General features: G+C 49.2%; 1 protein-coding gene across 1 annotated transcript; it reads left to right on the forward strand.

Annotated features, from left to right (window-relative positions):
* The first annotated feature begins 284 nt into the window (after positions 1–284).
* Positions 285–23,851, forward strand: CSNK2A1 (casein kinase 2 alpha 1). Its single transcript, XM_086622646.1, has 13 exons — positions 285–349; positions 13,879–14,078; positions 15,135–15,246; positions 16,142–16,243; positions 16,651–16,701; positions 17,471–17,530; positions 18,128–18,211; positions 18,603–18,713; positions 19,527–19,628; positions 20,460–20,560; positions 21,250–21,398; positions 22,951–23,037; positions 23,549–23,851. Exons 2-13 carry the CDS (start codon positions 13,978–13,980, stop codon positions 23,662–23,664), a joined length of 1,176 nt encoding a protein of 391 aa, XP_086478772.1. The 5' UTR covers positions 285–349; positions 13,879–13,977; the 3' UTR covers positions 23,665–23,851.
* Positions 23,852–25,474: the final 1,623 nt, after the last annotated feature.

The raw sequence follows: 25,474 nt of genomic DNA on the forward strand, positions 1-25,474 counted from the left end.
GCAAAGGCAGCCGGGCGACGAGCCCCGCCGCCCCGTCTCGCCCCGCCGGGCGGCCCGTGCCGGGGACGCGGAGCGGGGAAAGGCCCGACCCGCCGCCCCCCGCCATCCCGGGGCCGCCACCGCCCGCCCCGCCGCGGACTACACCCCCCACAGCCCTTTGCGGCGCGGTCGCGTCTCTTCTGCGCATGCGTCGGCCGGCCCAGCGGCACGTCGCGCGCCAGCAGGCGGCGGGGTTTCCGCTTCCGGCGCGCCTCGCTCTGGTCCCTGCGGCTGGCGGCCGAGCCTTGTGCCTCCGCCATATTGTCTGTGTGCGGCCGGCGGGCGGGCGGCGAGAGCGCGGCCGCGGCAGGTACCGGTGGGCCGCGGCGGCCGAGCCGCCCCTCCCGGGGCCGCGCGGCGGGGGCGGGTGGAGAGGGCGACGGGGAGGAGGCGCCGCCGTGTTTCCCGCGGCCCCCCCCCAGCCCCCCGCCCCGCTGCGGTGTGGGCCGAGGGGCCGCGGCCTCCCCCTTAGGGGAGCGGGGCCGCGGCGGGGGAGTCCGGTCCGGTACCGCTGAGGGGAAACGGGCGGCGGGGGACGGGCGGGTCTGGCGCGGCGGAGAGGGCAGGGCCCGCCGCCTCCTGGCCGCGGACGGGGCCTCCGTGCCCCCGGGGGGGCGGCAGGGCAGGGCGCTGCGGGGGGGGCCGCCTCGGCTGCCCCCAGCCTGGCCGGGGACCAGCTCTGGGGCCGCCTGCTGCCCCCGGCCGCGGAGGAAGGGCAGGGCCCCGCGGGAGGGTCGCCTTCCCCGCCGCCCAGCGCTCTGAGTTTGCACATTTAGGCGGTGTAGGTGTTATTTACTTAAAAAAAGCTCTGTTTTCCCTTTTCCCCGCCCTTCTTCCAAAAATCAGGGGGGTGCGAGCTGTGTGGAGGGACAAGGAGAGGCCTATTTCTTCTTGCTCTCCCCCAGCCGCGCAGGGACTCTGTTCTGGTCCTTTCTGGGTGGAGAAAAGGTGCTTTTCGCAGATTTCCCCACCAGTTGCTCTCGGCTTCTGAAAGCAGAGATGGTCAGTCTCACCCCTGCCGTGATTCGGGTAGTTGTGCCTCGGGGCAGCAGACTGTATGGCTGCTGGTAAAATCTGCTTTGTAAACGAAAGGGCAGATAAGATTGTGAAACGCCATGTGTGGTGTTTGTCAGGTTGCTTTATCCTGTCTTGCTAAGGACTTTGGGTATCACCAGTAAAGTTTGGGTTATGAACACTCAGGCATCGGCACATTTTGTGCTGACGGCAGAGCTTGGTCTGTGCAGAGGCTCACGAGGGCATGTGCCTCACTTCTGCCGGCAAATTTATGGGTCCTGAGCCCGTGGTGGTCAGGGTTTGTCTTTCATGTCTGTGCTGAGCCTCGGTACCTGAGAGAGATCTGCAGCGGCACTGGTCAGACCTGGCACTGGGCGGGGGTCTTGCAGAGCCGCTCCTGCGCTGACCGTCGATGCCAGGCTGTGAAACTGGGTGCTGTGTGCGTCTCTGGAAGTGGCTCCATGCGTGTTCCGTGTGTGCTCATGCAAGTTCTGGCCTCACTGTGCTTTTAACTGCTCAGGAGGAGCAGCTCATTCTGCATCCGAGGGGCAGCACCCTTCAGGGCGACTGGGAGCAACAGCATCTCTGTAGAGAGCAGCGCATGGAGACAGGGGTGCTCTGCGTGGGGCACGTAGCAATTCAGTTTGCTCTTTGAACGCTCTCTCTTTTCAAAAATGGAATAGTTGCTCAGAATACTCGGCCTCAGACAGAGTTGGTGCTCCCACTGTATTGCCGATGGATCTGGGTGTTGGGTGGCTCTGCCAGTGCAGATCCCAGGTGTGGCATAGGCAGGTGCAGAGAAACTGCTTGCCCTGTGCATCGTTCCTCGCAGCATGGGGTAGAAAAGGGTGAGGCTTGTGCTAAGAGAGGGGAGACTGTGCTTGGGAAGACTCTAGGCAGGATTTGGGGAAAGCAAAAAGCTTGATCAGCCCATTAATTAGCCATAGAACTAGGACTAGGGTAACGTCCCAGTTCTTCCAGCACAATGCCGTGCCTGGGTAAAACGTACCACCGGTGATACGTCCTCCGTGGAGACACACGCTGTATCTGTTACTGGGAAAAGAAAACTGGAATGGGATGCAGCTCCTGCTGATGGAAGAGTGTCCAATTCTGTGTACAGGGCAGTCTGCTTTTTGCCCTCAGGAGAAGATCCATCCGTGTCTCGTGGCTGCAAGTCCAGCTCTTGGGATGCCTCTGTACAGAAAAGGGTTTGTTGTAGAGGTCCAGACCTTTGGGTGTGAAGTGTGTAGATCTGTGGTGGGCAGTGATCCTTCGTTTCACATTGGCAACAGAGAGAGGTTTCCTTTTTTTCACCTTTCTCTGCTACCTGGTACCATGACTTCTGTTAATTATGTGTTGTTAACGAAGCCTTGCTGTCTTCTAGCTCCCAGTGCGGGTGGTAGCAGAGAATTGGGTGTACGCATCCTGCAGCTTGGACTGGTTGGGTGCTGCCTGCAAGGAGCTGGAGCGGGGTTGAGGAAGGTAACGTTGGCCCTGGAGCGAGGAGGGGACCGTGTCTCGGCCTGGGCTGTGGCAAGGGAGGGGAGAGCAAGCTGTTGTGGCTGAGTAGCCGGTGACGTGCCGTGGTCGGGATAAGCCACAGAGGGTGGGAAAAAGTGGTGAGAGAACTGGGTGCTGGGTGAGAAAGCAGATTGTTCCGAGTGGGAGATTCAGAGCAGGGTCTCAAGGTTTGGCAGGACCCTGGGGTTTGTGGGTTGAGGAGAGATGGGTTCCGTTGGGAATGTGGCTCTTTGGAAGAGAGAGATGAGGATTGGCAGTAGGTTCCAGCAGACATGGAGGAGATTGGAGCGCGGAATGCTGTGTGAAATTAAGTGGAGTTTAGTTCTGTGCGGGGGCAGCTAATGGTGCTCGTTTACTTGGAAAAAGCTGATGGAACCTGAGAAGGAAGACGCAGACCTGTGAGTGGGGATCGCTGCGGAAAGACTCGGGGAAACGCTGTCTCCTGAGGTGAGACGCGGAAAGGTGTTTGAGATGTGGGGCGTTTGCAAGTCCTGCAGGATAGGTAGGTGGGTAGGAGTTTGTGGTAGGAATCTTGGGACGGTGGGATGTCAGAAGGTGGTCGTGGAGTTGCAGAGAAAGAAACTGTTTCTAATGCGATGAAAGGGATGAGGGTGTAACTTCTCCCAGTTTTATTAAACAGTGGTGTCCTCACACTTTCCACTTGAATTCTTTTCCTGTATTTTCTCCTTACAGAACTAATTTTCTCTTTTTGTCTTTCCTCACGTCCTCTGAGGAATAAGGGAAAGGAAGACAGGAGAAGCAAACGGGTGACATTGTGGTGGTGTGATTAATCTCCTGGCACATTTCTGAAGAGGCAGGGATTTATTTCTGGGCTACCAGACCTGTCACCTCTGCTCTCCTCCGGTGTTGAATTGCTTACGTGAAGGTGTCTGTTTTACAAACTCTCTGGGCGAGGTCGATGCCATCTGAGATGTTGTTGTCCCATAAAGGCCCTGAGAGAATAAGCCCCATGGATTTTGAGATCAGGAAGGACTGCTGTGACTGGCTCCAAACGTTATCTGGTTTTGATTGCGAGGCAACTCTTGGATAATTTTTCTGAGCTTGGATATCTCCTTCCAGGGCCTTCCAAGAGCTGATTTTCCTGGAATTCACAGACCCTGATTGGAGAAAAGAAGTCCTTTGGACCTAGAAAGACTGCTTTGAAGAGGAGAAGGCAGCGTTCCGAACTGGTGCTAGCGCTGTTGCTGGAGGCAGAGCAGTTTTACCGGCTGGGTTTTGGACCCTGTTTGCCATCGAGGTGCCAAACCGATCTGTGGGTGTGAAGGATTCCTGAGGAGCGGGGTCGTTGGTGTAGTCACAAGATCAGGGGTTCATGGCCATCTCCTGTTGCTCAGGTGTCAGCAGCACAGGAGCAACAAGGCGAGCCTGACGTGAGGCTTACCTGCTCCTCTGTTCAGACTGTTCTGGACACTCTTGTTCAAACAACTGACTTTATTGTCCGTTTCGTGCTGCTGCTTTGGGAAGCTGAGGAGCAAAAGGGAGACACTGGAGTTCTTTGTGGACTCCAGACAATGCACCACAGACTGCCGTTTGGAAGGTTCCAATTTCAATTGTTTTAATTTTCCACAGAGTTTATTTCTGAGGGTTAGGCCGTGTCCTTCTTATGACCGGTTTCTAATTTTTAAGGAATATGACCCTTTGCAGGGAGGCACTTCCTAAAGCAGTCTGTCCAAGTGCTTAATCTCATGGTTGGATTGCATTCTGGCAGTTTACTTGAAGTGAGTGGCGGATAAAACGTGTACTAGGTGGAAGTGGAAAATAATTTGGGGCCAAGGTGGAGCTTGACTGCAGGTTGCCAGTTGGATAGTCGTGTCTTTGAGTGTTAACAGCAGTCCTGGAAAAATGAAGTTACTCAGTTGTATGTGTGGAGGAGCTGGCCTCTGCCCTCGCACCTTCTGGAACAACCGAAGGGTAAAGTAGTTTTTTTAATTAAGGAAAGTGTGGGGAGAGTCCAGCGGGGTTAACACAGAATTACGTGCCAGGACTTGCTTCCGCAGGGTGGGAGAGGTCTCGCCATGCCATGAAGGAGTGCCCCCAACGTCCTCCCACGTGTCCAGGGAGGTGAAGTGGTGCCTCTCCCATGTTCTGTCGGAGGAGGCAGTTAGCAGCACATCTTTGGACACCTGTGTGTGAGTTAGAATCATAGAATCATAGACTGGGTTGGGTTGCAAGGGACCTCAAAGATCATCCAGTTCCAACCCCCCTGCCATGGGCAGGGGCACCCTCCACTACACCAGGTTGCCCAAAGCCTCATCCAACCTGGCCTTGAACGCTGCCAGGGATGGGGCAGCCACAACTTCTCTGGGCAACCTGGTCCAGTGCCTCACCACCCTCAGAGGGAAGAATTTCTTCCTTATATCTAATGTAAATCTCCCCTCTTTCAGTTTAAATCCATTGCCCCGTGTCCTGTCACCACGCGCCCTTGGAAAAAGTCCCTCCCCAGCTTTCCTGTAGGCCCCCTTTAGGTACTGGAAGGCAGTACTGGAAGGAGTTGTCAGAAAATCCTTATTTTTAGCATTCTGAAAATGGATGAGCATGGATGTGCGCAACAAATTAATTTCCAGTGTAGAAAAGGAAGAGCTCCTGCAATGTTCTTTCTCTTACAAGTTTTGTCCCAGATTTCCCAATCCGTTACCAGTGTGCTGTTGAATTCCAGCCTTGCCTTCTCCGGATTAAGCAGCACTTTGATTGTACTCCAGAAGGAACTCGCTGAGGAAGTTGTGCAGCCTCCAGATTCGTGTCAGCTGAGCTTACAAATTAAAAGTTACAAATGTCAGTCTTTTGGAACGTGTGGCACCCAGGGATGTATCCAACGTCCACGTCTTCCCAGGCATAGAAACCTGTGCTCGTCCTGAGCCGTGACTTACGGCTTTGCTGGGTGGCTGCAAGGCGTGAAGAAACATGGAGATGGACAAACTTGTCCTGTGTGTGGCTGGCAGTGGCGTGGGGCTTTTGGCATGGCGAGTGTGGGTTCAGCATTCGTGTCCCTGCTGGGTTACGGTGAGGGATGAATGCTGCGGTGATCAGGCTTCAGTTCATCTCCAAAACTGGTGTGAGGTATCGAAATCTCAGTCTCTGTTTGCATCACCTGCCATGCCTGCCTGTAGCCATATAAACCCACACTCTGGGTGTTGTGTTAGGGCAGCCAGTGCATATGGATACTGATTTCTGGAGTTTAGTAGTTGTTTTTTTCCATTTGATTTTCGGAATGGTTGTAGCTAGGTTCATCTTGTGTTAATAATGATGAATTTTTAGAGAGTCGTGGTAGAATTTCTGCTTTCTGGAAGGGTTTTGCGCCGAGTGTCTCTTGCTGAGCCTTCTGGATGCCAGCTGAACCGTGAAGATGGTTTGCAGTGCGTTGCCTGCTCGATGGGAACAGCTGATCACGGGGAATTCCTGAAGAAACAGTTACATGCAATGTGTGCTGGTTTATCCTTTGGCTCCAGAACTGTCCTGCCTCTAGGAATTGCGTGATCAGGTCAGTTTAGAACATACAACTTTTACAGGTGGTAGGTAGGGTTTGGTTGTCCGAGTTCTGGCTAAATCACTCTGTGTGTGATCCACAGGAGTCAGGTCAGCTGAACGATTGTTCTGTCAGTGCTCCGCGTACTAATTAATAAGGAAAACAACTGTGTCACTTAGCAGTAATTACCAAGGTGGAACTTTCCAGAGGATGTCAGCTGCGAAAAGCCTGTAGTGGTGCTGAAACATTCCCCTTCGTCAGCCTTCAGGAAGAGTTACCTGGTGTTGTTGGGATCTCAGAAGCGGTGGTTTTGGTGATTGGTTCCTTGGAAAATACTGGCCAAAGCTCCAGCCGTAGGAGCTTTGGGTTTAGTGATGCTCTTAGAAGAAAAAGAATCACTTCACTTTGAATTCCTTGCAAGTGCTTTTGCTTTGCCTTTGGGTCAGACCTAGAGAGATGTGCCTCCAAAAAACCCCCCGCCTTTCCTGCCCTCCGTGCCGGGCCCGAGCTGTCAGGGTGGGGAGAGATGCCAGCAGAGGGGATTGTCCTGGCTCTGTTTGAGTGTGTGTGCCCACAGGCCAGTTTGGGAAGTCCTCGTTCCATTTGTAGCCATTTTTGTTGAATTGTGTCAGGAGTCTTCCCACTGGCAGTGAGGATATCCACTGTGGTCTGTGGGAACCTGGGAATGGTGGCAGGCGAAGCCACAGGGGTGGGAAGGCAGCAGGACCTGTGCTTGGCTGCTGAGACCTGGGTGTCTGGCTGGCATTGCTGCCCACTGCGGCTGCACGGCCTCATCCAAGGTGAGTCTGGGCAGTTTTGTGCCCAGAAAAGCTTTCCCTTTGCTCTGTGGGCTGTCTTAGCTCTGAAAATAGGAGGGAGAGTCCGTGATTTTGGGGGAGAAGTGAGAAGAGCTTTCAAAGTTGACTGTTGTGTATAAAATCCCTCAGGAGAGGGAGCGAGGAGAAAATCCACTGCTGCTGGAGAAAATCCCAGCTGTCCTGCCCCAGGTCCACGCGCTGTTGCCAGCTGTGCAAAGGACAGTTGTCCAACTGGGCTGAGATGCTGGAGACCCGTGGAGGGTCTGCGTGAGCTCCACTGAAATACAGCTGTTACAGCTGTGAACACACGTGGAGACTTAACTGGGACAGAGCTTCTGCCTGGAGAGACGTGGGCACCAGTGGTACTGCCAGGGCAGCCTGGAGAGTGGCAGACGTGATGGATGCTGCTTTCTGCGTTTGGGAGGTGGGAGATTTAAGTTTTCCCCAAGGCTCTGGAGATTGTCACAAAACATGGAGCTACAGAAAAAATGTTTTATGGTCAGTCCTGTGACTTCCATACAGATGGTGATCCTCCTTGCAAGGGATGACCTCTTCACTGGTGGGAACTGGGAGGAATTCAGGGAGAAATCGGTGAAGCTGGTGAAGGAAGAACCAGTCTCAATTTTCGGATGTTGCTAGTACAGAATTACTCCAAGATGTTTCTTCCAATTTAACTTGTCAACTGTTTTCCTTAGTGACTGGTCATGTCTTATTTCGAATTAAATTACAACTGTTCCTGCTTCTTTTTAGGAGAATGTTTGAGGTCGTTCTATACTGTGATTTGTTATTTCTCTGCAGCTGGAGACAACCAGCTATTTAAGAGATCTGGAAAATAATTTTTATGGAAAAATGTAGTTAGAGCAGACTGTGCTGTTCCAGAAAAATACCAAGAGAAAAGCATGAATGCAAACCTAAGCTTTTTTTTAAAAAAACTCAAGATTTCACAATCTGCTTTTCTATTGATGTTGCCCCTTTAGTAGGTAAATGGCCTTCAGGAAAAGGATGTAAAATGTCAGTTTTGTTAATCGAGGCTTGTTTCTATTTCAGCTATAAAATCGTAGCAAAATATAGGTTACAAGGGACTGCTGGAGGTCACCTGCTCCATACTCACACTGCTGCGCTTCCAGCGTGGCGAAAGCAGGCAAACCAGGTTTCCTTTGTGAGCTGGAGCGTGGTTTTGGGAAGTCGCTTCCTTTTAGAGGAGAGCTGGGTTTGATGGCTGCCGACTGACGGTGCGCCGTGCCGTGGTGTCCAAGCACGTCGTGATCTTTCCATTTCAGTCCTGTCTGTCCAGTACGAGATGTTCTCCAGCACGGGAGAGGTGGGCGCTCCTTCCCTGGGAGGCGCACAGGCGAGGGGTGAACGGGCGGTGGGAGGGAGATGGTGACCAGTTTTGGCTGATAATTGTGACGCTTCCTCGCACTAATCACGCGTGTTACGCGCCCCTCGTTTCGGAGGCTGGGCTTGGGCTGTTTACTGCGAAAGGTGGTGTCTCGCTTGCAGCTGTGGATAAAAAAAAAGAAATAACCATTTGATTCCGGGCTGCTTACTGTAATTCTGCTCCTTTCAGCTCACAGAGGGCTTTTCTTTTTTCTGGCTGCTGTCTTAGCCTGGGTACAGTCTCGGCCTGTCACCATCACAGCTGGTAATGAGCTTACTGGGGAAAGTGGGAGTGAGGGGAAAGTCTCTAGACCTGTCTGAGCAATCTGTGCATCTCACCTTCTCCGTGAGGTTGTCTGGGATGCTCTGTCTGGAGCATCTCACCTTCTCTTTGGGGTTGTCTGGGATGCTCTGTCTGGAGTATCTCACCTTCTCCGCGAGGTTGTCTGGGATGGTCTGTCTGGGATTGGTAAAGTGTCAGCAGTGTTTTCTTGATGCTCTGAGTTCGACTTGTAGATGCCCCATCCCTGGAAGTGTTCAAGGCCAGGCTGGATGAGGCTTTGAGCAACCTGGTGTAGTGGAAGGTGTCCCTGCCCATGGCAGGGGGATTGGAACTGGATGATCTTTGAGGTCCCTTCCAACCCAAACCAGTCTGTGATTCTATGACTTGGTGAAATTTGGGGCCTGTCTTACTCCTTTGGAAGTGCTCTCTGCTGCCTGAACCTGAGTTCAGGTGGGTCGCCAGTACTGATGGTGTTCATGGTGTTGAAGGTGGTTCACTGGGTTCACTCTGCTTGGCTGGAGGAACTGGGAACTACCCAGCAGCGCACTGCTCACACGGAGGGCAGGTTGTGCTGTTAGCAGCACACAGAGAGGCCAGTGCCCAGCAGTGCTCCTGTTCCTGGGTGCAGTATTTATACTCCAAACCTTATCCACAAAGGTCATTGCTTGGACAGCACTTCCAGGTTCCTCGGGACACTGGTCTTCTGGGAAGCTCTTGGCTTCCAGCTCACTGGCAGTCTGGATGTGCACTGCATCGTACTGGTGCCACTTCTTAGGTTTAAGGTTCTGAGTAACCGTGTGCTTGAGAGAAGCTCCGTGCCAAAAACGTCTCCATTTAAAAGGACAAAAAAACCATACTGGTATCTCAGTTATTCTTGACTACAAAAAAAAAAAGAGGTGGATTTGACTAGAGGCTAAGTAGGTGTGTTTCTCAGGAACTGATTTGGACAGATTTCTTAGCTGTTTTGTTGCTGCTTGCTGAAGTGGGTACATCTGGAAGGACAGAGGGCATAGGAAATTCCTATACTATATATAATAGTATATATATTCCATATATATACTAATATATATGCATTAATATATATATTCCATACCAGTATGGGTGCTGTAAGTACAGATACTCCACGAGAAATCAAGTCCCTCGTGGGGGCAGGGGGTGCCGTTGGGATTAGAGTGCCTTGCAAAGATGATAAAATCCCTTCTTAAAAAGAGCTTTGTAACAGGGGTTTAAATGAAAATATTTTAGAAATTAAATTGGAAGTGAACACTGCGAGGCTTTTTACCATTTTGTTGGGCTGTAGGCACAAAAAGCCTGGCTTACCAAGCTGCTCATGCAATAGGCTACTGTTAGAATAATTCAAACTTTTAAGAATCAATCTATTAATTAGTAGACCTTCCAAGTAAAAGATTCCTGTGTGGTGGTAGCATGATGGTTTTTGTCTCTGGACTGGGGCTCTCGAGGACTCCTGAGTAGTTACCAGCAGTACCTGCAGCGCTGTGTTAGGCTGTGCTCTCGTGATTTATTTATTTTTTGTGCACAGGATGAACAGGGTCCTGTGCGTGCTCTTGATGAGGCTGCTGTGTAACAGATCAGCTAATTACCAATTTACGGATGCTTAAATGGCAGGCCTAGACGGGAAGACCGAGCCCGGGACGTTTTGCTGGTGCTCCTTTGACACAGCTGCTGTGTGAGCGGTGTTGGGTGATGCTTCCCAAGGGCTGTGCTGGCACAAAGAGCTGTTTTCTGCCCCTGCAGAGGCGAGCCTTAGCGCTGAGCAGTGGGTGGCAGGCAGTACCCGGGAGTTTTGTCTTCCTCTTCTGTGTGGTCTCTGGTAGATTGCCTTAAAACTCATGGTTATGTTTCCTAGTTACCGCTTCTCGACCAGAGAAGTCAGAATTTTCAGAGATGCATTGTGGTTTTTTGGAGATGCTCAAGACTACGCTGGGCATAGCAAGCCGATCTAATTAGACCTACTGGAACTAGATTGCTTTTAAACTTCTAGTACCAATTATTCTGTCGTTGATGCAGGAATTAATACATGACATGTTCTGTTTAGATTCTGCAGAAATAGAACTCGTCCTTTTTAACAAGCTCAGGACGCTCATCTAGGTGTAATCACTGCTCATCCTGTAGAATTTCTGCCTTAAAACTGCAAGCTGAACTGACTTTTGCACGACCACACCTGTCCCTGCTGTTTGTCACCGCTTCTGTCGGTCCCTTTTGTCAAAGTGCTTGGATCCACTGCAAAACTATCCCTCCCTAGGGCCAGTGAAAGCAAAATATATACCAATTCCTTAGGAGTTTTGAGCAGAGAGAGTGAGAAGCGTTCAGGCAGGGTAAGTTTCTGTGTGTATTTAACTTTGTTTGCTTTAAAACCAAGTTATCTGTGCGGCCGCTCTCCTCTTCCTGTGTCAAGAACAGTAGACAATGACACCTGCCTTTGTAAGCAGGCATTGTGTGCTGTTCTTGGAAGCTACAGTCCATGATTTCCTGAAAAAACCCTTCTCTGAGCAGTCCGTTACAACACACAGCTGTGAAAATTGAAATTCCACTGTGAAATTTGATCTACCTTTAGATAATGTGATTGATTTTTCTTTTTTATTATTTTTTTTCCAGGCTGAAACTGATCTTGCTAAGCTGGCTGAGGTGGAGCAGTCACATGTTCTTTATTGATACTGAGTTGTGTGCTTAAAAATTGAAATTGCCAAGTCATCTTAGACATATGTAGGTTCAGGTAACTCCTACACAGGGAGTGTTGGGCAGAGGAAATTGGCCAGTGCATCTCCTGCCAGAGCGTGTGGAATGAGGAGAAACAAAACTACAGTGATTAGACTTGGAAATCGAATGAATTTCACTGTACTAAAAGTGTCCTGCTAAACTTTCGTGCTCTGTCGATGCCTGAGTACGTTTGTGGATTATACACCTGGTTTCTAAGTGTCTGAGTCATGACACACAAATGGTTTGAGGTCTTGGATGATTGCTGCCTAATCTTCTGAAAGTGTATTTTGTTGGAGGACCAGTGTTTTGTCCAGGAATAGACTGGGATTTTTTTACTAATACTTTATCCTTCCGTTACCTGAGCACCTGGCTGAAGTGCCCCGTCCTTCCTTTACTGGGCTGAGGCCTTGGTCTCACCTCTCTTGTGGACTTTGGAGCAGGGCTGTGTCCCTTTTTAACCTTGAGGGCTGGGTTGCCACAACCCTCTCCCTGGAGCTGCTCTCAACACTGTTTGTGTGTCAGTAGGTCAAAACGTAACCCACGCCAGAAGGAGCCCTCGTGTGCATTTCTGCCTCCAAATGCAGAGCCAGTGGCTGGCCAAGTTGTGTGACATGGTGAAGGACATCAAACCTATGTTCCCCAGGTCCACCACCATCATCTCTGTAGCCAAGGGGTCCTGCTGTGCTCCTGGCAGCAGACTGAGGTACCGCAGCCCTCGAATAAACGCCAGGACACTGCCAGTAGAGTAGGATTTTGCTTCTAGAATTTTCTTCTGTGACGTAGCTAACTCCTCTGAGCAGATTTCTAGGTCTTTCTGATTAATTTCTGATCAATGGGGCTGTTACTTCCTCCTGCAGTCTGGCAGTTGCCCATTTTCTGTGAAGGGGTAAGACTGGCATGGCAAATAAATGTGTTCATTTAGATCATGGCAGTGCCCATGGATTGAGTGCCTTTCTCTCTCATGCTCTGATACAGTTTCCTTGTAAGTGGTTTTGAAAGCTGACAAAGAAATTCTTGTACTTCAGTGTTTAAAAAGGTGTTGGCTTTCACTCGGGAAAGATTTGAGAGGTGCAAATGCACTGCTCTCACTTCAGGTAGGACAACATTGAGACAAAACTGGAGTAAGTTACTGTTGCCTTAAATATTCAGAGATTGGAGTATTTGACTTAACAGTGACTTGCTTTTGAGTTATTTTGACTAGTCTCCATACTGATAAAACTTACCAGAAGTTTTGCAAAAATCACATGGTAAGGAGGAAGAAGTGGAGGTGCTTACCAAATCCTTTGGACAAGCAGAACCCGAAGAAACATCTTTAGACATCTTTAGCAGAATTTTTCTTTCGTCTTTGGGTAAAACATCAAAATCCAACACAGATGCCACTGCCTTTTGGACGGCTGGATTTAATGACTTGGCTATAGAAAGTTGTGACCAAAACTGGTGCCCCATCACAGCAGAACTCTCTGGCTGCTTTGGTTTGTCGTGAAGTCTTCTGAGCATCCTCGAGCCGTTTAATCCCTGAATTATTCATAATGACTGGTCTCTATGAGATCTTCTAGATGTCCTTTGTTGTTGCACTGCTGGTTAGGGATGTACTTCTCACAATAGTCTAATTAGTGTGGATGTAGCTTATCACTATTAATGTCCTACATCTTCTGGAGAACGCTGTGCCAGGACTTGTTGTGTTTTACAGCATGGTGCTGCCTTTTTCCTTACGTGAGTCCAGGGACAAGACCCAGTGACTGCCTGTTCTGTAAGTCTTGCTCACTTTCACGTGGGCACTGGGTTATGTATAGAAGGTGTCTGCTGTGAGACGACGTGTCTGTGCAGGAGGGAATGAAACATGCTGTCGTTCAGAAACCTGCTCCTGAGCTGGCCAGCCTGGCTTTGTATAGAAATGCTTTGGTTAATACCTGCATTTTCCAGTGGCTGGAAAGGGCAGAGCAGTAGTGGATCGGTTCAGGTTGTGTTTTTTCTTTCCACGGAATGCATCAGTGCAGCCACACAAACCTTTGTGCATGAGCACGTGAAAGGCTTCCATCCTTTTAAGAACTGCAAGTAAATCCTGAAGTTCTGATTGAAATGAAAATTGGTGCTTCTAGAAGTTGAAACTTAAAGCGCTTAATTTAGGTTGCACAGGCCACCTCGTTGATCTGTCAGCGCTGAGTGCAGCGTCGTTGATCAGTGCATTGCAAGAGGTGATGCTTGTGCAACCTCGAGTGAAGTGCTTTGGTTACACGGGATGGCACAAGACTGCTTCCTGCTTGGGGGAGAAGTTGTAGCCGATGGCTGTTGCTTTCACGCTGGAGCTGAAAGGAAGGGCTCTGTCTGCAGAGACAGAGCATGTTGCCTTTCTTCCCTTTTGGAAGTTATCTTTGCCACCATAAGTTGGGAACTGCATGCTGAAAGTTGCAAGGGGCGACGGGGGGTGTTACTCTTGCTAGCGGGGCCAAGTGGTCCCGTCCTGTGTGAGGGAGAGCAGACAAATTGTTTTCAAGCTCTAACAAATGGTTCCAGGCCTGTGGCTGGGTTCCAGCCTCTCCTCAGCAGCTTTTAATGATTAACTTGAATATTTTTATAGTATCTTGAGATTTTAACCTCTGGTTTATGTTATTTCTCTGCAGGTGGAAGAATCTGAGGCCTTTATCCTCTGCCCAGCTTTGCAGATCGGGTAGCCTCTGATTTCAGACGTCTCATCATTTCCACCTGCCAACCTGTCTGATATGTCGGGACCCGTGCCGAGCAGGGCCAGAGTTTACACGGATGTGAACACACACAGACCCCGGGAGTACTGGGACTATGAGTCGCATGTTGTCGAGTGGGGGTAAGTCTCTGGGCTGCTTGAGGGTGTCCCTGGACTTGGCTGGATCCCTGGAGGATCAGCATAGTAGGGCATGGGGAGAGTTCAGGCACCTTTGCTGCGTTAGGCGTTCTCTTGCTCCTTGTCAGGTGTCTAGTGTGCATGGCAAGTGCTAGGATCACAAATCTTCTTCAGAAAAGCATTTCTTCTCAAAATTTTAAATCCCCAGCAGTGCAGGAAAATTTCTGGCAGCTTTCTTAAGAGTCTGGTTTGAAGAATTTTTGCCAGGTAGTCAGGAAACGTCCCCTTTCAGAGGGAAGAAAATCTGCTTCTGAAACCATCTAAACAGCCCTGGGCGCAGGGCTGGAAAGAAGTGAGAAGACATCTGAAGTTGCTTCTGACTTGGATGAGCGAAGAGACTCGGCAGACTTAAATAGGTACATGCTATTTTGTGACTTGTTGCTCAGCTCTCTGCGAGTGACTGGAAGAGACAGGTCTGCTGCTTTCTGAAGGAAGGAGGTGTCTAAATTGAGCTCGTGACCAAACCGTCCAAGAATCAGAGAGCAGCGATGCCAGCTCCATAGCTCTGTGTTCCTGCTTTTGTACAGCACGGCCCCGGCGACGTTCTGCCCTCAGCCTTGGTTCAGATCTCCGTTTCGGAAATGCACGCAGTCTTCTGAGCATAAGTCGTGTTTCGTGCCTAGTCCGTGTTCAAGTGCTGACTTACATTTTTGATCTTACTGGCTTTGTTGATTTTTAACAAGATTATACATGGAAAAACGTAGCTTCCCCATATAGAGAGACCTGTGGAAGGGATAGCTCGAGTTTGCTGGTGCTGAAATGCATAGTTGGGCTTATGTTACCTACTACAGAAGAGATAAGTTCTGGGTTGAATCTAGCTTGGGCGAGTAGAAGCTCCCTGTTTCTCTCCTAATCCTTCATGGTTGTGTTTGAGAGGTAAGGCATTAGTTAACCCACCTTGTCTGGAAGGTGACGCAGTGATTCAGTGTCAGAGAGCAGTTTGTCAATTGTGGTGGAAATGACTGAGCTCTTTGGAACTGTAACTTTTTATCTCCACAGAAATCAAGATGACTACCAGCTAGTTCGAAAATTAGGCCGAGGCAAATACAGTGAAGTATTTGAAGCCATCAACATTACAAATAATGAAAAAGTAGTTGTTAAAATTCTCAAGGTGAGCTGGGGATTGGGCAAGAGGTAAAATCTGTCTCGAGGTGATCCAGAGGCCATGAAGTGCAGCATTTGATCTAAAACATTCAATGTTTTAAAACTGGAATCCTTAAAGCCTGGCTTTGGGGTGTCGTTCAGTGAAACGGGCCATCGCTGTGAGCCTCCTAACAGAAGCCCTGCAGCTGGTTATGGAGTTAAATCTCTGCCCGTAAGGAATTAGTCTCTGTCTTAAAGAAGTCCTGATGTGCAACATGTTTTCACTTGGAGCCAAGCAAGGCTTCAACAGCTGACTAGGAAATTCTTGCCTTCTCTGACTCCCGGTGCCCTGGCATGCCATCACGTGCCCAGAGGCCTGGGATCTAATGGGCTCGTTGCCCTTTAAAGCCACTGGTTGGGTTTAGGGACTGCAACCTTAACATTTTCATTTCTGCGCTGCGTGTTCCTTGCACATGTAATATCCTTCCAGATTAAGGGTCTCCTGGGTGCTGGTTATTCCACAGCCTTGATGGGTGAAATACCTTCATTTAGTGGCCCTCATGTAGCTCATGGACTCCTCATAGCTCCACATTTACCACATGCCAGTTAAGTTTTGGACTATGAGGTCACGTTCAGACAGCTTTGAAAAAAAAGTCATCTTTCTAAACATCATTCACCTGAAACTGATGTTTGTAGCTGTCGGGGCTGGGTGGGTAGAAAGGAGACTGCGGATGTGTGAGCCCGTACTGGAACGGTGTGTAATCAGGTAACAGCAAGATCGGGCTGTGTGGACTTAACTTGCAAAGACTCCACCGTGTTTTGCTGACTTGCAGTCACCCACCTTTGTCATCGGATGTTGAGCTGTCTGTTAGCCTCACTTTGCTGGAGAGCTTTGTCTTATGCTTTGGATTTTCATTCTTCAGCCTGTTAAAAAGAAGAAAATCAAGCGTGAAATCAAGATCTTGGAGAACTTGCGAGGCGGCCCCAATATCATCACTCTTGCAGATATAGTAAAAGATCCCGTGGTGAGTATGGAAGGAGCTTAAAGGGCACACTGGGGTTATAGGGGGAGCTGCTGTGTTTGACTTCAGCTCTGATCTGGCTTCTTGTTTTCCCCTGCTCTTAAATCCTACTTCTGAATTGCTTAATCAGATCAGCTCTTAATCTGATTAACTTTTTAGAGGGCCCTTCCCCCACAGGTCCCTTCAGCCCCTCGCCCTGCAAGGGTGAGACACCAGTGGGCTGAGGCAAGTTAATTCATTCCACAGACACTGCTGCCTCTGCTTCCTGTGTCGCGAGGGGGATCACAAGGGTGCCCGAGGCAACGGGGCTTCTAGCAGTGTTAGGAGTGGAACTAGTTTAATTTATTATCCTAAATTAAAACATGTTATCTCAACTTCACACGGCTGAACACTTCTCTCTCCTGTTTTAGTCTCGGACACCTGCTTTGGTTTTTGAACACGTAAACAACACAGACTTCAAGGTACAGTGTGGGATGTGAACTTGTAATGTTTTCCATTTGAAAGCCACTCTTTTCCATGGAAAGGCGAGTACGTGGGGGCAGGCAGGCTATTTAACGGTTTCCTTCCAATGTCGTAACGTCTTCAAAGTAACTATGCTTGGGACAGAAGTTTTTAATCAGTCCTTTAGTACTGTTTTGCCACAGAAGTTACTAGATGAGAGTCAAGATTCCAAGTGGTGTTCTGACCTTCAGAGCAAATTAATCCATGATCTTGTGGATCATCAGTGCCTTTTTGAACACTTTGCCTTTACGTTCAGCGTATGGCTATTTATTACAACCACTTTAAATGTGGACAGCTGTTTCTGTAGCTTTCTGTACTTCTGGGAAAAGGGATTTAAATGTTTCTTTGTCCCCTTCCCTACTGACCTGCCTCAGGAGAATGGCTGTGCAATGCCATCTGGAATAGCTGCTTAATGTTGCAGAACGTGGTTGGCCTTTTTGAGACCCAGCCTGCAGGTGTAGTGGTGGTGGTGGGTGAGCACCACCTGAGGCAGCTAGTGACAGAAACCCGAATGTACCGTGGGAGCAGAGCCACGAGTAAGCTGTGTATGCCGTTGGTAAGGGGAGAGGAACAGACTGGGGGTCAGAGTAACTTGGGAAGTTGTTACTGTTCTTTCCAACGGGTTTAGAGAACCACCGCAGCGGATAACAGGGCTGGGTTGCTCTCGGTTGGCAGGGATGCGGTGTTTTTCTTGGGAGTTGGACACTAACATGTGTTTGTGTCCCACAGCAATTATACCAGACATTAACAGATTATGATATTCGATTCTACATGTATGAGATTTTGAAGGTAAGTTCATCTTCTGCTGTTTTATTGGTTTATTTCTAGGATTTGCAGTCGGCTAATCCTACAGAGCTGGTTGTTGTGTCACTAGTAGGGGGAAGAGAAGAGAAAGCCTATGGGAGAATTGGCTAGGAAAATACGTATCAAGACAGTATCAATTGTTCAGTTTTGTTTCTGTAACAAATTCTAGTCCTTTTTTTGACAATAGCAGAGCATTTGGGTACACTTAGATAACTTCAGATCCTAAATCAAAAGTACACTTAGCCTCTGAGAACAGAAAAGTGTAAGCTGTTACTGGCTGGTTTTGTGCCCTAATGTAACGTGAGACACACGTACGTCGAACGTCCATTCTTCTGAAACAAGTATTTTCTCCTCAGGAGTCTGGAGAGGGGGAGACTAAGTCAAAACACTTGTGTTGCTGGGACCTGCCTTTGAGAGGGGGCTCTAGAGGTGTGGTCTGCAAGTCTAGTGCAGGATATGGCGCTGGACAGTAAAGTCTTGCTGTCTAGTTAGACTTGGTGTATGTAGAAACATTTCTGAATATGGTTGAACTTGAAAGAGTCTTGTGACTTCAGCACCCGTTTGTTTGTGTGCCACCTACAGGCTCTAGATTACTGCCATAGCATGGGAATCATGCACAGAGATGTCAAACCTCACAACGTCATGATCGACCATGAGCACAGAAAGGTAACGATGTGGGGCAGGCTGGAGGGCAGGGAGAGGTCCCGCTTTTCCCTTGGCAAACTAGGATCCGTTTTGGGTGCTCCTGTGCAGGGGTGCTAGCAGACATCTTCAAGGGGGCTGCGCTTCTGCCATGTGGAGAAATGTAAAATGAAATTTAATGTGCTGCTTTTCTTAAGTTTTTATGGGTTACGTGTTATCCATAAATAGGGTTGGTAAGGAGAGGTATTTTATTTAGACTGATCGGTGATATGGGTGTGGAGAGAAAATCTAAATTAATTGTAAACAGGAGACTGGTAAATGAAGCTTCAAACTAAATTCACCTGTAGTGCGGTTCAGCCAGTGGAGAGCTGGAGCACCCCTTGAGCCTTTTTTCTTTGTTTTTTACCGTTTCTAGCTTAGACTAATAGACTGGGGTTTGGCTGAATTCTATCACCCTGGCCAAGAGTACAATGTCAGAGTGGCTTCCAGATATTTCAAAGGACCTGAACTTCTCGTAGATTATCAGGTAAGAATTACCAGGATTTATCACTGACTTTTATATGGAAAGTCTGTGCCGTTTCAAGGTAGCAAACCAGAAGTTCAGGGTATCTAGAGACCTGAAGCTAAAGACAGTCCATTCTGAAATGTATCGCAGAAAGCAGCAGCTGTGAAGCCACTGAATTAAATAAACTCATGAGTAGTCTCAGGACCTGAGGAAGAGCCACAGAACTATCGTCATGGATCTTGGAATACAAATGTTGAATATTTTTTTAGCAAGGCTGCTTTTGCAGTAATGTAAGGAACGAGACAAAGCCCGTGTGGGAATAGCTAGGACGGCATGAGCGTCTTAATTAAACTATGAAAACATCCCCATGTCTGATGGCAGTTTGCATTATGGAAATGTGGGCTGGAAGTAGCAGTGTTACTGGTGGCTTTCAGACCGTGCTGGTTCTGACTGAATGCACTTCCTCACCTGCCTGTGGACCTCGTGGAGTCCACTCTTTGTGTTGCCTGTCGTGATGCTTCCCTTCTCAGCATGTGTTTCTCAGTGATTCATGAGGCCAAAGTCTGCAGTGAAAACAGAAAAAGGCACTGGTCTTGGATATCTTTATGGGCAAGGATGGGAACAGGATACCTGCTGTTCTGCTAATGGCTGCATCTCACTTTGAGTAACTGGAACACTGAGCTCAACAGTGATCTAGTGGTGAAGGTGCATGAAGATATTTCAGTCTGTTCCCAGTGTAACGTGGCCACTGCAGGGAGGGGGGACCCAGTCAGTACTGGGAGTCTGTTCTGCATAATTCATTAGCAATTGAATTGTCCTTCTGGTTTTGTGCAGATGTATGATTACAGCCTGGACATGTGGAGCTTGGGTTGCATGTTGGCTAGTATGATATTCCGAAAGGAGCCATTTTTCCATGGCCATGACAACTATGATCAGGTGAGAGCTGGTCGTGTACAATCTCTGTTCCCTTAGCACAATGAAGGTTTCCTGCTCACGCTTCTGTGGAGGGATCTGAAGAAGAATTTATTTCTCTGATGGCTTCTTTGCTCTGTTTGAAGCCACTTTCCTTTTCTCAAGTGTGCAAGATTATCTAACCAATTAAACAGAAGTAGATTTATAGTGCTTTGTATTTATGAGCTCCTCAGTAGGTATCTGGGAAAAGTTCTAACAGCAGTTACATTGAGGCTGATGTGTTCTGGTATGTGGATTGACTCTTCTGAGGTTACGTGGTGTGGGAAGCCCCTGCTGCTATCCACCCTCCTTCCCCTCTGTGAACTTGGTACAGTTTTAAAGAGATTCTGAAATGCTTGATGTGTTGCCTGTAGGCCAAAAAGGCCTGTACTTAAACCTTTAACATGAGCTCTGCATCTGAACTAACGTGCAGACGTTCAAGAACAGTGACCTTCTGTTCTCAAACTTTCATTCTGGAGCCCTCCGGGGTGGCACTTCACCCCTCACATGCCAGTTACAGAGTTTCTGCCTTCCCACTCTATTGGTTTGGGATATTTTCTTGCTACAAAGGCAGTTAGAGTTGCAAGATCTCAAGCTGTAGTGATGTTGGGGTGTGCAGCTGCCTTGGGTTACTACACACGGACTGTGATTATAGGTGGTTGGGGAAGTCAGAGCCGCGAGGTGACCCTGTGGCTGCTGGCTCAAACCACTGAGGCCAGGTTCAGGCTCCCAAGGGAATGTGCTGCTGTATCTTCACGCCGGCTCTGGTGTTATCGTACCCTCACAACAGTGACTTATTTTCCTGTTTGTTCCCAGCTGGTGAGGATAGCCAAGGTGCTGGGAACAGAAGATCTGTATGACTACATTGACAAATACAACATTGAACTGGATCCACGTTTCAATGACATCTTGGGCAGGTGAGCCAAGGTCCAGAGTAGCTCATGAGCTCTTGGTAGACCCAGACAACTACTGCTTTGTCAACAGACCTCGGAAGTAAACAAAACCTTATGCTTATGGGAGAAATCAGCCCAGATTGCTGGGAAATGTCACTTTGTGCCTTTGATCCCTTTTGCCAGTCCTTCCTGTGGTCCTTTTTCTGCGAATGGACTTGAGGAACGGTTTTCAAACATCACCTTGGCAATCAATGAATGCTGGAGTGTAAAGCATGAAGGGCAGATGCTCTCTGCAGTATTCTGGGGAAAAAACCAGGATGGTGTTTCTCAGAATCATAGTGCAGAAAATCAGGTGCAGCTTAAGATGGCATTTACATATTTTTTTCCCTCATGAAGTTATTTTGTGTGACACATACCAGAACTACAAGGAACTAGTGTTGGGGGCAAAAGAGACGAGCAGAAGCTGGAGTTCCTGGCGTTCCAGGCCTCCAAACCTGTTCTGAACTTGAGCCCTGACGCTGTCCAGGCTGTGGTGGCCGTGCCGCCGTGCAGAGGCATGACGTACTGCTTGGTGCTCCGGCACGGCTCAGCCTGCCGCATGGAGCCGCGGCCCCCTCGGAGACGGATTGCTGTTGCGGTTCTTGCTCCCTAAAAAAGTGAGTTTTGGCACTGGTGTCCTCTGCCTAGCCTGATCTGGGTGTCTTTTCCTGCAGACACTCCCGTAAGCGATGGGAGCGCTTTGTTCACAGTGAGAACCAACACCTGGTGAGTCCAGAAGCTCTGGATTTCTTAGACAAGCTGTTGCGATACGATCATCAGTCGCGACTCACAGCGAGAGAAGCCATGGAACACCCCTACTTCTGTAAGTCTCAGCTGCTGTCATCGTCTGCCATCCAAAGAGTTCTTCCTCTGCCTCTGGGAAATCTCCGTTCCTGTAGGCTGTGCAGATAGGAGCTAAGAACAGCAACATAAGGTCAGAAATAATTGCGCTGGAGCTGAGGCTGCCTGTCTCCGTGGTGGATAAAGTAGGGCATTGCCACCTACACCAGCACAGCGTTGCCTGCCCGTGCCAGGCCAGTGAATCAGCAGCACTGTGTTAAAGAAGCTTTGGTGCTAAACCCCTGCTGATTTCAGCAGGTGCCAGGGCCCACGGATTGCCGTGTTTTGGTAAAACCAGATAACTCTGATGTGTTCTAAATGTGTTCCTCAGCGAATGGTATGTTCAGGTCTTGGTTTTGCAAGCAAAATGGAACTGCTGAGTGTTTCTCAGCGCTTGCTGTTTCTCACAAATCTTGGTATCTAGGCTTTTGAAACATCTGTAACAATGCAAAATATGAGTATTAGCTCAGTTATATTTTTTTTTTCTTGCTGCTGAATGGACTTGTGTACGTAACGAACAGCGTAGGTCTGTGTTGTGCCTGTGGCAAACATTGAAGTGAAATGTGTTGCAGGAATGAGCATCAGTAAAGATGAAAGCCTGGAATGTGAGAGTTGGACAAACAGCTAGATTAACTGTGTCCAAATAGAGAGACAGGTTGTACTGAACGCAGTGTGAGCAGGGGCAAAATCTGAAGTTCCCTCCTCTGATGCAGTAGGCTTGGGAGGCAGGAAGGGGCTGTCTCTGTCCAGATGGTAGCATTATTTACCTGCAGCTGAAAATGAAGAGTTAGTGATGACATTTGGAACATCTTACAGAAGACGGCAAGCTCCTATGACGCTTTTACAACTCACAGGCTGCTGTGGGATGTGTATGGAGACATGACATGATCGTAATTAGGGGTAGCGAGCGGAAGGATTATGACTGTTTTCTGGGTTTGGCTTTATGCAATTGCTTAGCATAGAAAGGAGATCAACTTCTCCTTCATTTCCTTCAGCTTTTCCTGTCAAGCAGTCCTGCTGATCATAGAATCACAGAGCCATGGAATGGTTTGGGTTGGAGGGACCTCAAAGATCATCCAGTTCCAACCCCCCTGCCGTGGGCGGGGACACCCTCCACTACACCAGGTTGCTCAAAGCCTCATCCAACCTGGCCTTGAACACTTCCAGGGATGGGGCATCCACAGCTTCTCTGGGCAACCTGTGCCAGTGCCTCACCACCCTCAGAGGGAAGACTTTCTTCCTTATATCCAATCTAAATCTCCCCTCTTTCAGTTTAAATCCATCACCCCTTATCCTGTCACTACATGCCCCTGTAAAAAGTCCCTCTCCAAAGTGCATCATTTAGGTGACTTCTCACTCATGACGTTATCTTGTTACCTTCTTGGGTGCTTCCCACTGGAATTGGTGGAGTCTTCTGTGTTCTGGTAGATAATGGTTGATGTTACTCGGTGTAGCGTGCCAGGACTGGCTGGGCACGGAGCTCGCGGGCAGTCGGTGTGCTTCGGCTGCCCCTAAGGGTGGTGTGCTCTTCCTAGATCCCATCGTGAAAGACCAAGCTCGGATGGGCTCGTCCAACATGCCGGGTGGCAGCACTCCTGTCAGCAGTGCGAGTATGATGTCAGGTCAGTTCTGCCCTTGACTCTTCCTGGTGCGTGGTGTTTTAAAGCGTTTGCATGTGCTGTGTGGATGTCAGGCTCCAGGAGGGTGAGTCTTGCAGGTGGGGCATTAGGTCATGGAATCATTTCGGTTGGAAAGGACCTGTCGTTTCCTGGGGCTGATGACAAGGGCGAGGAGGGCTGCGGGAAGTGGGTGGGAAAGGGCGATAAATAAGGCCTGGCTGCAGCCCGACCTGCTTTTCTGGTCCCGTTTTAAAAAGTGCTCTGCAGGTGAATTTTTTGGCAGCGGTTTGAAGGACAGCGATCCTGCCATCCACCTGCCCATCGGCGGGTGACATTTGCCCATGTACAACTGAGCTCTTTCCAGAGGCTGCAGAGAACATTCACCTCACTTTATTTGGCAGCTCTGAAAACGTAACAAAGCAGCAGCAAGCTGACCTGCAAAGATACCACTTCATTGAAGAAGCTGAGCTGTCCTGGTGTCACTCTAATTCCTGCTTACCTGTCTCTGTTCCAGGGATTTCTTCAGTGCCAACACCTTCGCCCCTTGGACCTCTAGCAGGCTCGCCTGTCATTTCTGCCACCACCACTCTGGGGATGCCCGTTCCAGCTGCTGCAGGCGCCCAGCAGTAGTGGTGGGCGCTGTCTCCTGCTGCCTGAGCTGAGTCAGGTGGGGAAGAGGTTTCCCCCTCCACCTCTCCTCGGGACGCAGCTCGTGCCTGGCAGGGGAAGGGAGGGGATGAACGCTTTGGAGGCACCGTGTCTGAACTGTTGCTTGTGGATTTATAGTAGTTCAGTCATTATATACAAAATTATTATAGGCTGATTTTTCTTTTTTTACTTGAACTTTTCGTAACTCAGGGGATTCCCTGAAAATACCTACAGATGGAATATTTCTCAGACAGTTTCCCGCCCCCACCCCCCCCACCCGCCCCCCAAAAAAAAAAAGTACTTTTCATTTAAGAACAAAGATGAATCAACAGCATTTCCAAGCTCTTGCATCCTGCTGGAAATCTCTTCTCTTCATGTTCCCACCATTACTCCTCCACGAGCCTAGACCTTGGGGGATCGTGCTGTTCTCCAGACTACCAAACCAAGTCTTCGTGAGGCAGGGGAGGGGGATTCTTAAAGTACCACTCACTCTAACCCCACGTCCTGCACGTGGCTCAGCCAGGGTACATTGGGGAGACAGTTCCAGTACGGAGAGGTGGTATAAGCTTCAAAGGAGTAAGTGCAGATAATGTCTGAAACCCTAATCGGATCGAATCATGTCTCCTTAGGAGCCAAGCAGAATGCCAACTCACCCCCTTGCATGTAATTTTAGTCTTAAAAGATGAAGTTACTGATCCAATTGGAGTCCTTGCCACCTCCCAAGAAAGGTGCTCCTGTAGAGCAAGTCCCTTCCTCACGGAGGGTTCCTCCTGCCGTTGCTTGGCTTGGACCTCTGGAATTAGTTTGATATCGGGTATATTGTTTTTAAATCATTTCTATAGGTTTCAAGCTGGTGGCTACTTAAAGCTGGAAAAATCAGACTGCGCCAAGTCCGATACCACATCTTCACCCACCATCCCCTCCCTCACGTGCCATGTGGTGAGAATACCAGTTACCTCACAGTCTTGTAAATATGCACTGAGAGGAAGGAGTGAGCAGACGTGAACTTAAGCTGAAATGGTAGATCAGTAAGTGTGGACAAATATTATCATTGACAACGGAAAAACCCTCGTTACGGCCCTGCTACCCCTTGCTGTGTATATATACTTTGTCCTTCATATGTGAAAGATCCAGTGTTGGAATTCTTTGGTGTAAATAAACAGTTGGTTTTATTTATCGAGGTTAGATTTAAGTTCCCTGTGTAGAGGCCTCCCTGGGGCGGTGGTACATACTGGGGAGGCCATGTCCCTGCTCGCGGGCACCGGGGAGGCTGTGTCCCTGTTCACACGCGCCTGGCACGGTCTGTTACGGTGAGCAGCGCAGGGACGCCTTCCAGAAACCACCACGTCCCACAGTATCTCCTGGGAGCAGAACCTTTTGCCATTAAAAAAACCCAAAAAAAACTTCAGTTTCAGCCCTCGTGGATGGGTAGTGGAGATGGTGAACCAATTTTTTTGTGTGTGTGTGCCTTGCCATCCCTTGGATCCCAGTGACTTGTTTTCAGTCGTGTAACACTTGCGAGGCTCAGTTGGAGCAGCCACGAGCACAGTGGCACCTGTCCCTCTTGGTGACCTCCCATCCTAAAGCCATCATGGCTGTTTGTCCTGGGCATGGAATGTTCTTCCCATTCCCCAGCAAGCACTGAGCCTTGGCCTGCAGCTCGTGCTTGTCCTCTGGACATCCCTCTCTCATCTTTCTTCTTTGAGGGGGTGATGACCGCGTGCTTCCATGTTACCTCAGCTAAGTTGCACGGTAGGATGGAGCACGTGGCTTGGGATCCAGGGAGGAGAGA

This window comes from Tauraco erythrolophus, chromosome 18, assembly GCF_009769465.1.
Source record: "Tauraco erythrolophus isolate bTauEry1 chromosome 18, bTauEry1.pri, whole genome shotgun sequence".
Lineage (NCBI taxonomy): Eukaryota > Metazoa > Chordata > Aves > Musophagiformes > Musophagidae > Tauraco > Tauraco erythrolophus.